The sequence below is a fragment of the Brassica napus genome, chromosome A8, assembly GCF_020379485.1.
Source record: "Brassica napus cultivar Da-Ae chromosome A8, Da-Ae, whole genome shotgun sequence".
NCBI lineage: Eukaryota > Viridiplantae > Streptophyta > Magnoliopsida > Brassicales > Brassicaceae > Brassica > Brassica napus.
In genome coordinates, this window is record NC_063441.1 from 13008811 (window position 1) to 13023092 (window position 14282).

General features: G+C 36.0%; 1 protein-coding gene, 1 long non-coding RNA gene and 1 pseudogene across 2 annotated transcripts; 2 read left to right on the plus strand and 1 right to left on the minus strand.

The window, feature by feature from the left end:
* Window positions 1-705, plus strand: LOC125577385. The gene is made up of 3 exons (XR_007315809.1): window positions 1-38; window positions 129-220; window positions 331-705. It is a non-coding gene; the product is annotated as an uncharacterized LOC125577385 (long non-coding RNA).
* A 377-nt stretch (window positions 706-1082) lies between these two features.
* Window positions 1083-9468, minus strand: LOC125577384 (annotated as a pseudogene).
* A 2139-nt stretch (window positions 9469-11607) lies between these two features.
* Window positions 11608-13736, plus strand: LOC106421820 (isocitrate dehydrogenase [NAD] regulatory subunit 1, mitochondrial; the record flags this gene model as incomplete). Its single annotated transcript, NM_001315823.1, is given in 5 exon segments — window positions 11608-11655; window positions 11658-12154; window positions 12779-13018; window positions 13103-13181; window positions 13268-13736. Coding segments are annotated over 4 exon segments (1091 nt in total), but the record flags the coding sequence as incomplete, so codon positions are not given.
* Window positions 13737-14282: the final 546 nt, after the last annotated feature.

Genomic DNA, 14282 nt, shown 5'->3' on the forward strand with positions numbered 1-14282 from the left:
ACCTGCTACATGAACCTGAAGCGTGCACCTTCTTTTGGGTATTCTATCATTACTATGCATCTTTAGAACTTATTCTAACCTTCTCTGTATTGTGTGTCTTTAAATTTTGTTTTCTTTTCTACTCGCAGACCGAGCTGAACTTATCATCCTTTGTGGACATTGAAGATGATGAGACTTCTGTGAAAAATTAGCTACCGAGGAAAAACTCGTCCTTTACCAGGTATTCATTATATGACCAACGTTTAGCGGTCTACCAAGGGAGACAATCATTTTTTTCTGTTTGATAATTTTAACAAAACAACTTATATATTGTGTGCTGGTTTGGTTTAGGGATTGCTTTTACTTTGAAGAACTGGGTGAGGCATTCTATTGACATGGATACTCCAACTTTGGAGGATGCATTTGATAGATTGAAGAGCTTTTGTGATCGCCACTCCATTTCAGGTGAAACTCCACGCAAAGCTGTCAATGGTATCAACTAAAGGGTTCTTATGTAAGCCTATGTCTTTTTATATGTTATAATAATAAATAAATGGGGGTGTTTTGCTTTTATGAATAAGTTATGAACACCTTTCGAGTTTGTGACAGAATAAATCAATGGTATACTATAGTAACCATTAAGCATGTAATGTTTTCACATCGTTTGGTATGTCTTTCGATGTATGTATTTTCTTTGTACATTCTATAAACGAATAAGTTTCAGTATGTTTTCATTTGAATATATTAGTATCTATTTTTTCAAAGTAAGACTAATCAGTAATCAGTAACCACTAACCTAGAAAAGCCAAACCCAACCCGTATACTTGGAATAGTCCGGTTAATTGGCTGGTCTTGGTTTAATCTCTATATAAGAAATAGAAACCACACTATTTTCTGTTTAATCCGAGTGATTTTTGAAAGTAATTCCGGTTAAAATGGGTATAAGTTGGTTTAATTTCTATTACCAATTTGTTGGAAGTGTAGAAAAAATGAAAACAAATCAATTGATTTCAGTTCAGCTTCTGTGAATAAACTTTCGGTTTGGGAAGTTAATTAAACCGGATTGGCAACTCAAGTTTTTTCAGTTTGTCAACTGAAACCAATACTCTGCCAATACAAATTAATACAGCTTGAGCTTTGTCTTACAAGTTACAAGTTTATGTATGCATCAATTTTTTCTAACTTCTTGCGTCAACAATGTTCCGTACACTGCAAGTCATATGTTTTGAAGAATCACATAATCAAAATCTCCTTTTCTTACTTCTATACTCATGAGGTATGTTGTTATGCCTGAAGAAGATTGCTTGAGTTGAGTGATGATTAGATCTATCACATTGGTCTAGGAAACTTTACAGAGAGATCATGATTCCGTTTACGCTTCAACCTTCTCTTGGTTTTGTCTTCCTTCGCGTCAAAGTAAGCAAGAAACGTATGCAATGTGTTAGAATGCGAGCTTTCTGGCGAAGGTACTATAGCTTCTTCCAAAGGCTTGTGGTCGTTGCAAAAGTCTCGGACTATCTTGAAGAAGTAGATAAGGAGAGCGATGAAACAAGCAACCCCACACATAAGGAATAGCCCCCAGAAGCTATGGAGACCAAGCTGTTCTTGATCATCATCTGAGTGTGAACCATTCAGGTTACTACAGTTAGATTTCGAAAGCCACTTTTCACGTATCTTTTGAAGCTGTCCTGTTTCAGACAGACCTAAGATCGCTGTTGACATGTCAACAGCTAACGGAGAGTCTCTTGGGAATGCCTTCAGATAAAACAAGAAGATCAAGATTCATGTTCAGACAAATGCTTAGAGAAACTTCAAGAAAAGGGGTTACTTACAAATCCCCAGCCACTTCTAGTGAACGCTTGGCCTCTTATAGCGAACCCACAAAACTCCGAGAGGAAGAGATCAACGTAAGGACGTTCATCAACAATAGCAGAGACAGTTCCGTTTTGAAGAGCTGTAGCGTATTCTTTTGGAGAGCCAAGTGCCACAAGTCTGGACCTGGCGATGTTAAGCTCATCAATCATGTAGTTTTCAGCATAAGAACCTACCTGAAACCCAACACGTTCACTGCTGCTCATGAGTGTGTCTACTCCTTTGATCGGTGAGTTAAGCTGTTGCACTGTAAGAATCGATGTAAGACTAGCTGTGTAGCTTGAGGTGATGATCAAAACCACAAAAAGCCAGATGAGCAACACAACACGACCGAGTGTGCTCACTGTATTCTCTCCTGCAAGTTTGAACATCTCCAAGATGTTAGACCAGGGCAAATTATCCAGAGCCAAAGTTCCAAACAGGGTTGATCCGAATTTTAAGGTATAGATATCCCACTGGTATCCAAACCCGAAAAATTTAGGATATCCGAAAATATTTATAAATATAATATATATATATATATATATATATATATATATATCTAGAAATATTAGTTATATTAATGTTTATAATAATTCAAATTTTAAAAATTACAATTAAAAATTTGAATATATTAGTTACTTTTGGATAATTTAGATATTTTCAATAATTTTGGATATTTTAGATATTTTTGGACATGTTGGATATAAGAACACCAGATCCGACCTGAATATTTGGGAGGTTATTTTTTTATACATGGTTATAATAAGTGGCTGCAAATGATTTTTTTCTGGTTCTTCAGATTTAACCGAACTTATTTGTACCGGAAAGATAGTTCGATCTGAAATTTTAAACTATGTGGTCATTACCAATTTTCCTAGATCTGAAATATCGATATCCAAAATATCTCACCGAACCCGATCTGATATCCGAATGCCTATCCCTAGGAAACTCTATACAGGTAATAGTAACTAGCTGGGGTTTCAGTATATATGAACTTACTGTGGGAGAAAAACATGGTAGAGAAGGTGAACCTGCATGGGAATAGGTATGTTATACACCAATATATAGGAATAATGTAGCTTCAGTGACTGTTTACTAACCAGAGTATTGTAACAACTTTGACTCCCTGGCGGTCCACGGAACTCATCATTGATCCTATGTTCAAGAACCCATATTACTGATCCAATGATGAGGAAAAAAGCTGCTGTTACAGCCCACATAGGAGGAGTAAAAGGTCTCAAGAACGCCCAAGGAGTATCATTTAGCTTTGTGACAGCAGCAACCACTACAAGCCCCTGACTCTATGTATGGCTGAGTGAAGTCTACAATCCTTATTCGTCTCTTAACAATGGCTATGTCACCTACCACAGCATCAAACACCTGAAAAATCTCAACTCTATTACAGTCAACTCTCTAGAAAAGGCTTTGTGTTATGATCTGTTGATCCTTTTTTACTAACCCCTGTAGAGACATTGTTGACAAGTTCATTGTAGTTTGGGTTCTTGAGACCATCTCCAAAAAGGACAAACTCATGAGCGACCGGATAAGGAAGCAGTTTTACAGCAGCTTCAAAGACATCAATGGAGTACCCTTCCACTTTATTGCTTCCATTAACACTTGACACAAAGTCCTTGAAGCTTGCTCTATTAGGTACACCAATTCTCAATCTCCTCCCGTTGTTAGGTAACACCCATCCACGAGGCGTCTCAGACGTCCCACCAGGCCAAGTCACATTGTACAGATGTTGGTTTGAGCTAGAACGGTTTGGAGGCTTGCTGTATAGTGACTCAGGAGGTATAACAGAGAGACCAGAATGGTTAGACCAGTAGCCTATCTGCTTAAACCCGTCACCGACAATATTTATAATGTCATAAGCAGGCTGAAGCATTGATCTGTCTGGAAGAAACTGTACTGGACCTGTGACACCAGACATCTTTGTCTTCACAATAAATTCAAGAAACTGTGGTCCCTGATCGAATATGCTCAAGGCACCTAGATTAAGTGTTCCTCCCTTCAAGCTTGTTAACTTAGAGTCGCTGGAGAAGGTAATGTTAGCTCCACTATCAAGAAGACTCTTAACAGCTCTAGCAATGATCCAAACAGTGTCATATGCATAGAGTCCATAAACGTTTAATCCCACAGTTCCATTACTCAACTTGTTCCACCGTGCCACAAAGTCTCTTCTCTTTCTTGATTCTCGAGTGTGGATACGAAGAGTGAGCACCCCTCTAATGGCTTCAATCTTCTTGGGAGGTAAAGGGCTATATGAATCCAATAGAGAAGTTAACCATGTTGTAGCTATCCAGACATAGCCTTGCTCCATCATGCCAAGCTTCTTGGCTTCCTCAAAGATCATTCTACCTGTTTTAGGGAATGTGTGCACAATGATTACACGAGACTCCATCCCTTGAATCTTGGTTAACTCACCTATGATCTCACGAGGACTTGTGATCACAACATCCAGAGGAAGCACCGCCTTGTAAGAGATCTTGCAGCGTCTTCCTTCAAGCTCGTCGCCTAAAGATGTTATACCGTTTCTGCTGTTGTCATCGTCGTTGTACAATGCAACCACGTCTGACCAACCGTAGTAAATGATCATTTCCGCAATGGCACGCATTAGAAAGAGATCGCTAGGTGCTGTCTGGACAAAGAAGGGGAACTGGAGTGGCGAGAGACTAGGGTCTAGAGCTGTGAATGACAACATAGGTACTTTAAGCTCATTTGCAATGTAAGACAGAACATGAGCCATAATCGATGTCTGAGGACCAATTATAGCCACAGCATCAGTCTCCATGAATTTCAACGCTGTGATATTAAAAACCGAGACAAGGATAAGTAAGAGTTTAGTTTTCAGAACAAAAATAGAAGGGAAAATTCTATAGATAGCACTTTATTTTTTACGAAATTAGCATATAACCAAAAAATATCCCAAAATAACAGTAATTTAAGGGACTAAATTACTTCAGTATTTAAGCCCGATTTAGTACCAAATATAAAAGTATCCGAGTGCAACTCATTTTCACATGAGAGCATGACTAGTTTTCCCGCTAGCATCTACAAACGTAGTTTTTGCGGTTGGTAACGGTTGTTGGCATTTTAAAACAATCAATGGAAACACTATAAATCGCTTCAAACCGTTATGAATCTCTTAAATTCAAAACCTGGTTCCAACTAACGTTTGCGGTTGCGGAATGGTAATTTTTTATATAAAATAATAGTAATACTAATATATATATACATATTTTATTTTAATTTATACTACAATTTTTTAAAAAATATATATTTTTTAATTTATACTATAATGTTCTTTTAAAAATATATATTTTAATTTATACTATAAAAATTTTAAACAAAATTATTCTGCATATTTAAAAAAAAATTAATAGTATAATCTATAAATAGAAATTTTATATTTATTATAATAATATGATTTTAATATTTTTATAATTATATAAAATATAAATATTATTAATTTATTATTTAAGCACTGATGTGTTTGGTAGTTAACCAGTTATAAGTATTTCGCAAATACACCAATTTCTAACCGCTATACCAATTGTACTAATCTTTCAGTAACCCTTAAAACCGCAATCATCCTCATCTGCAAATTCCCATAACCGCACCCATAACCGTATGTGTAACCACAACTTTACACCACACCAGTTAGGCCTTAAGTCCAAATCGAACTTTTATAATATTGAAGTATTAATGAAGCTACTTATACTCCAAAAAAAACCTGAACCCCCGAAACAAAACATGAATAGACACCCTAACACTCATACCTACCTAAACTACCCTTGCCCTAATCTCATCTCCTGATAATAAATCACAAAACTCAAACTCAAATATAAAATAAAAAAACTTTTTAAACTTTAAGTAATGTTATTTTGATTTTTTTTTCTCCTGGTATGCTAATTTTCTGAATATTTAATTATACAAAACTTATTAAGAGACTAAGAAATTTCATTAACCATACGTTCAAAAAAAAAATTCATTAGCAATTCTGTTCATAATAGATCCAAAATTTTCAAAGTATTCTTAACTTAATTTAGGAATATTGGTATGTAGTCTCTTTTCATATAAATAATTTTCACCTAATTTATCTTATTTCGAAACAAAATCAGTTTAGTATCGCTGATGTGTTATCATTGGTGTTTGTCCTTGCTAGTTTTTGGTGCAAAAAAAAAATTAGTTTCTTATTATTATTTTTGTGGTATTCTTTATCTATTGGTTGCAAATTAGTATCAATAAAGCAAATTGTTAAAAGAACTATTAAACATTTATTCACCTCCTATGATGCTGAGGAATCCGCTGCGTTTAGCATCGTTCATCAATATACGCAACTTCGATCCCCCAAGGAAGCTGGGGTCGGAGTTCACATCATCCTCTGCAGCTTTCATGGCGATATTTGCAACTTTACCATGTAAAGTGTTCAAACCGAAGATTGCTCCAACATTAACAACATGAGGCCTTGAAGCTCCCTCTGAAATGATCCCATCACCACTAAGAACAATGAAGCTCAACAGAACCAAAACGCAAGACATGTTGGCCTTCTCAGTTACTGAAACACCAAGTATGATATAAAAAAACAGCAAGTATTCACAAAATGAAAGATTGTGAGGCAAGTAACATAAGATAAAGCTAGAAACTTGTTATGGACAAGAGAATATGTAAGATAAGGAAAGAGAGTAGCTTTGACCAAACCTGGAAATAAGTGTCACGAGGATGAAACCCTTACCTGACCATAGAGAGACAAGGGTTGGCAAGGAATGTGTGGCAGAGATGCCAAAACCCAAACCAATATCATCCTTTTAAGAACAAAAGATTGGTTATACTGAAAACATCTAGCTGAAAGAAAGGCATGAATAAGAAGCAAAAGGGCTATATATATATTTTTAAAATGAAAAGGGAAGAGCAAGTGGGTCTTTAACAACTAAAAGAAAAGGTAAACTGAATCATGGGTATGCTTGAAGAAACTTGGGAAAAATGCAAACTTTTTTGTGGTATTTGATTACTTTCTCTTTTCTCTATCAAGTGACAGCGTGAAACTCTAAACTTTATGTTTAACCAAAAAAAAAACGAAAACAAACAGAAAAAGACTTTAAGGTTTGTCTTAGGTTTGTGTAACATGAAAATATAATCCTGATCTAGAAGCTCTCCGTGAGCTCGAAGATAGGAGAATCAAGGTCCAAGAGGTGATCAAGAGAATAGAAAGTCACCACGAAGATCCATGAATCAGTGATTATGATTATGATAAGCGATGATGGTGACTGGTGATGATAGAGAAGAGAACTTGGAGAACAAGTTAAAGTTGTATTCTTGATTGATTTCTCAGAATAGCTAAAAGGCGTAAATATAGTGTTTGGAACCGGTTTGGTTCTAGTAAACCGAAATACATAAAAAACCAGAGTTATTAACATAAATAGACATTTTCTGTCTTTTTATTACACAATCAGACACATTCAACTACTGAGGTAGTTTGTGAAAGTAAAATGACAGCACTAACCCCTGACGACATTCACCTTTTGTGGTGTGTGAAAAGAGATTTAATTAGTTTAAAATATTTTAAAGGCACAATATCTCTTTCTTTCTTTTATTTACAGCCATACCTTTTTTATTAATAAAATTGTTTTTTTTTTCTTTTTCATCACCTTCTTCCTCTCTCTCTCTCTCGATAAAATGGTTTTGATGGTGGAGTTTTTCTGAAAAGTCTTGATTCGTTGACTCTAACTTATTTTTCTCCACCTCTACCTTCAACCTCCACAAGAATAACCACAAGAGAAAGATCATAAAAACGAGTTGTAACCATAAGTACAAATGAAGGCAAAGGGAAAGTGGCTAAGAAATCCGATGTATCTCCACCTCCTGCTCAATCTACGTCTCAGCCGCAGATGAACCTAGATGATGTAAATCCGGAGAGATTGGAACTAAGTTGACGGCAGCTTGGCGAGGTAAGATATCCATGTGTATGCCTCCTATAAGTTGTCCATGTGTACGCCTTGTGTAAATTGTCCATGTGGACGTCTCAGTTGTCCATGTGAACGATATTTGGTGGGAATGCCTTGGTACTAAGTAATATTCTTATGGTTTTTTTTTTATTATGAAAGCCATGTATAAAAAATATCAAATGTTGCATTGCCCATACATATAATCTTGAACACTTGATTGGTACTTTGACTGAGGTGAGCTTAAGAAATCAGAATCAGTTGTAAGCACTCCACTCTGTAAACGATTCCCATACATCACTAAGAACAAAGTAAAGAGGCCTAAACACATCAGTTAACAATATTCACAATACACTATTCGTGATAATCATATGGATGGTTTCATATCCAATTCGACCTATGTTACTGAGAAGAAAAATTAGTGCTTTTCATATATATTGTTGTAGTATATGCATATACTACTGTAAAATTGTAGCCACATGTACACAGAGTTCTCGGTATCCACATGTACAAATTAATATGTTTTGGTGTACAAAATAGGAAAAGATGGACACTTAAAGCCAATGTACAATCAAAGGTGTTTTAATGGATATTAACATTTACTAGTATACTATACACGTTGAATATGTTTGAATGTTTTACATATATAATAAAAAATATAATATATATTTAGACTTATATTTGACCATTGACGTGTACACAATGTTTGACTGTACAGATGTACATTTGTTTACAAAAAGCTACATGTACGCCGATTACAACATCTACATGATACTTTTTACAAACATCCTCAAGCGATATTCTTCACCGCAAGCTTTAGCAGACTTCTCAAGTTTGTCTCATGCGTCAACTGAACTCACATAGTTTACAAACATCGGAACCTCTCACATACTTTACAAGTTTCTCTCATCTGTTAACTCACATACTTTGCAAGCTCCAACCTTTTTTCATCAGAACCTCTCACATTTCAAATACATATGAGCCTATGGCCATCATTACCAAAACCTTCTGAAAACCAAACCTTTTGGCGCTATTTTTGTTATTTCCAGTTTTCTTTGGTTTCCTTTAGTCTCAGCACTCTGTCGCGTATGTCTTTGCTGTTAATTTTGTCTACGTCTCCGTTGTTGTCTATGGTCGATGTCGCATGTCTCCACTGTGGTATGTCTTCGCCATCATCTACATCTCTACAGTCATCGATACAGCTTCTGTCAATGTCACCGCGCTTTCATCTACATCTTCACCGTGCTTTGCCCTCATCTACGTCTACACCGTCATCTACGATACAGCTGCTGTCTACATCACCGAGCTTTGCTCTCATCTACGTCTTCACCGTCATCTATGTTTTTGTTGTCATCGATCCAATAGCTTGATGTATCTTAAATTATAGATTAAACAACATAGATAAATGATTTAAGATAAGCTCTCTGGATAAATGATTTTGGAGAAAAAGATTTTGATTTAGAAAAAAAATAGAGTTTTGAAGAAAGAAGATGAAGAAGAAAGATAACGAAGAAGAAAGATAAAATTGCATTTCCCAATCCACCAACGTGTTTTGACTTTTTTGGTTAGGATAGAACTAAAGTGAATAAAAAGTAAATAAATAAAGGAAGAAAAAGGATATGTTGGGAATTTGTATGCTCAATATGTATCGATCAGTGTGAAAAACTACCTCAGGAGTCAAAAGTGTTTTATAGTGTAATAAAAAGACATAAAGTGACCTCCAATATAATTGTTTCATAAAACCATCAAAGAATATATATTTGTTTAAACCGGATAGCTAAATATATTTCCTGTCACAGTTTGTCACTTTCTCTGATGAAGTAACCCTTTGTGTTCCCCAGCCAAAGAATTGGAGTACCCATATGCGGGAAAACAAACAATTTCTAAATGGACTCATCGCTTCTTTTTTATTGTTACACGATCGTTTACATGCTTTTCTTTTTTTTTTAGGTTTACATCATAATTAAACACCATAAATAAATAATTTTAAAAAATTTAAACATAGATATTGAAATGTGATTCATTCTCTCAAAAACAGAAACCAATTTCGATTTATGATGCTAAGATGACTGAGACATAACAAATTAGGTTGGTTCGGTTTAAAAGCTAACTTCTCGATTTTTAAAAATTGATTTTTTTGAAGCGGTCTTCTTCTCACATTACCTCAAACACTCCTCTCATTTTTTTTCCTTTCCATTGTATACTCTTCAATTGGTGACCACATTTTAGAAAAAGAATGTGATGAATTTATTGTTCCTCAAAAATTGATACCAATCAAATTGAAAATTTTGTCAATTTTTTAACAAATGAGTTTCAGTGTTAATTCCTCTCTTTCATTTACGGAGGAACTCATGAACAATTAATTCCTTCTCTAATTCTGATAAGGAACATGAATCTATAGTTTAAAGTTTTTTTAAGTGATAACGTTCAGATAATTAAAAAAATTGGCGCAAGAAACTAACAATATCGTACTAATCAGATAATAGAGAGTTGGACATGGGATTTCGCAATCCCAACAATTGGTATCAGAGCGCAGTTGACGAGAAATCTGCAAGAAAGACCGAAATACCCTTTGGATGATGAATGAGTGATGAATGGGTATCCTATGAGTTAGGAATGAAAGGTGTGTAGCAGATATCGAGTCAGAAGATCCTGGAAGTCAGTTGTGGGACACGAGATGAATGTGATCCTTAGTTTGAAGGGGAGAATGTGATATAACAATCCAAGTCCCACATTGGATAATTAGACAAGGAGTGTCTAATATATAAAGAGATGTCCAACTCTAATAGTACGAGGCCTTTTGGGATGGAAACCAAAAGTAAATCCATGCGGGCTTGCCAATTAGGCCCAAAGTGGACAATATCGTACTAATCAGATAATAGAGAGTTGGACATGAGGTTTAACAATCCCAACAATATTCACTCATCAACATCCAACCTTAGTTTAACCTGTCTTCGTACAACTAAATTGATTTTCTTATCTTTTTTGGCATTTTCTAATTTGACATATCCTGTGTGGTGAGTTAAAAGGTCAATCTATATAGGTGGAAGTTTAACCTATACTAAATTTTGATCCGCGTTTTCGAAACGTGGATTATTTTAGATTATATATTTTTTTGAAATAAAATAGTATATTCTAATTATTATATATTATTATGTTAAAAGTTGTATTATATTGAAGAATATTTTTTTTAAAATTATATAATTTATGAATTAGTTTATTTGAGATTTTGTATGTACATACTTTTATGTAATTCCCTCTTATGCTTGAGCATTTTACTCATACCCAAAAACTGAACCGAAACCAACTAAAAAAATACAGATTTGGATTTGGTCCGGATCCAGACAAAGTAACTATTGGATATTTTTTGGACCCGCATGTGTTTGTCGAGTCCATGTCTTACCCAAGACCCGATCATGTATCCAAAAATACCCAAAACATTTTGTGTATATTAGTTATATTTGAGAATTTCAATTGAATAATTTTAGTTATCAGGTTTATGTTATCGGTTATAGTTTCGGGTTTCAGGTACAATTTCAAAATTTAAAATATAATATTAGGTATTTTTTAGTTCTTTGGATCAGATTTCAGATAAAATTTTGGATCTTTTTAGATATTTGAATATTTTGGGTATTTGTTTGAGTATTCGGGTATGTCTTTTTAGAAACAAAACAATTTGGGAGTAGCTGCATAAATATCTGAAATGATGATATTGCCGATAAGAAAGTATCAAATCTATTTATGGTAACATAATAAAGGGGCAATTGTGTAAATATCATAAATTAATAAGAAAACACATTTCGTCTGCCTCCTCAGCTCTCAAAGGCCATCATCATCATCTTCCCTTTCGATCAAACTTTGTCAGATTCAACGAAAACATGTCTCGCCGATCACTAACCCTCCTGAAACACCTCGCCAATTCAAGAACCCAGACCCGATCCGTAACCTACATGCCCCGACCCGGCGACGGAGCGCCACGCGCGGTGACTCTAATCCCCGGCGACGGGATCGGCCCTCTGGTGACGAACGCCGTGGAGCAGGTGATGGAAGCGATGCACGCGCCGATCTACTTCGAGAAGTACGACGTGCAGGGGGAGATGAGCCGCGTGCCGGCGGAGGTGATGGAGTCGATACGGAAGAACAAGGTGTGCTTGAAAGGCGGGCTCAAGACCCCCGTGGGCGGCGGCGTGAGCTCGCTCAACGTGCAGCTGAGGAAGGAGCTTGACCTCTTTGCCTCGCTTGTCAACTGCTTCAACTTGCCCGGGTTGCCCACCAGGCATGAGAATGTTGATATCGTTGTGATTAGGGAGAATACTGAAGGCGAGTATGCTGGGCTTGAGCATGAGGTTGTTCCTGGTGTTGTTGAGAGTCTTAAGGTTGGTTTGGTTATGTAAAGTTTCGATTTTGAAGCTGCCCTGATTTGAAATTTGTGGAATCTTGGCTTAGGATGTCTTAAGGTCATATAAAGTTTCGATCTTTATGCCTTTTATGTTATGGGTTTTAGTGTGACGTGGAAGCAGTCTTGAATCTATGGAATCTTAGCTTAGGATGTTGTGGAGAGTCTTAAGGTTATATAAAGTTTGGATCTTTATGCCTTTTATGTTATGGGTTTTAGTGTGACGTGGAAGCAGTCTTGAATCTATGGAATCTTAGCTTATGATGTTGTGGAGAGTCTTCAGGTCATATAAAGTTTGGATCTTTCTGTAACATCCCGGTTTGTTGTATATAGTGAAAAGGTTTAATAGAATCTATTTGGCACCGACCGAGTGGGAGCTCCATTAGCCGTGGATGATCGGAGTGCTATACTTTCTACCTTTAATGCTATGGGTTTTAGTGTGACATGGAAGCAGCCTTGAATCTATGGAATCTTAGCTAAGGAAGAATGGTTTGGCATTTTCTTTAGGGTGATATCAATAAGAAGACTTGATTTGGTTTTGGTGGATGTGATGGAGTTAGGCTTTTTTCTTGGATCTGATGCGGTGATTGTTGTCTCTGTTTAGGTGATCACGAAGTTCTGTTCGGAGCGTATAGCGAAGTATGCTTTTGAGTATGCTTACCTGAACAACAGGAAGAAAGTGACGGCGGTGCACAAGGCTAACATCATGAAGCTTGCTGATGGTTTGTTCTTGGAGTCTTGTCGTGAGGTTGCTAAAAAGTATCCAGGGATCACTTACAATGAGATTATTGTCGATAACTGCTGCATGCAACTTGTAGCCAAGCCAGAGCAGTTTGACGTCATGGTATGTTCAAATATCTTGAAAATTCATTATAACAAATCATATTATTGCCTTGTTTTTCTTTTCTTGAAATTAAATGTTTTGCAGGTAACACCCAATCTCTATGGTAATTTAGTTGCAAACACTGCCGCTGGTATTGCTGGAGGCACCGGAGTCATGCCTGGAGGTAAAATTAGCATGTTCAATATACTCTCATTAACCCTCTCTAGATACAGTACTGGAAAAGTTCTGAGACTTGTGTAATATGAACAGGAAACGTGGGGGCTGACCATGCGGTGTTTGAGCAAGGTGCATCAGCAGGAAATGTCGGGAAAGACTCGATAGTAAGGGAAAACAAAGCAAACCCAGTGGCGTTGCTTCTCTCATCAGCCATGATGCTTAGACATCTTCAGTTTCCTTCATTTGCTGACCGGCTCGAAACAGCAGTGAAGAAAGTGATCTCTGAAGGAAAGTGCCGGACTAAAGATCTTGGTGGACAAAGCACTACTCAAGAGGTCGTTGACGCAGTCATTGCAAAGTTGGAGTGACTTGTGACAAAACACTTAATCTATCTCTCTCTCTCTCTCTGCATAAATCATCAAGTTTTTGTGTTGACAAAATTATATGGGTATGATCCACGGTGTCTGGTTTTGTACCTCTTCAGTTTCATACAATTCTTTTAGGCGTAAAATCGTCGAAACTTTCAATCAGATTTTGCAATTTCCAAATAATTCAGCTTGAATGAAAGCTTGGTGATATATTAGTGCCAAATGTTCAAACAAAACCTGTTAGTTTTCAGTTCTTACTTCTTTTCAAAGCATAACCATCACTTGAGAAACTTTGCACTAAGCCACTAGTCAATCATAACTCTCTATTTGCACTCTGGTCTCAAAAGTAGATATTTATAACACTAGGATTAACTAATTTAGGCTTATGGTTTAGAGTTGAACAGTGTGATAGGTTTTTTGGAATGTGAAATTTAGTATTCGAATAAATACTAGATTTTGACATGCGCTTTAAAACCGCGGGTTTTTTTACAATAAAAAGTTTAATAATGTTAATGATTGTTGTATGTTATTATGTTACAATATTGAATTATATCAAAACATATAATTTTATAAAATTATATGATTTATGAATTAATTTATTTAAAATTTTGTATGTATATTGTTATGTAACTCTCTCTTAGGTCCAAACATTTTGTCTGGTTCGAATAAAAACCGATCCGAATATACATGTTCGGTTTAGATCCAAATCTACGGCAAAGTATATATTGGGTATATTTCAG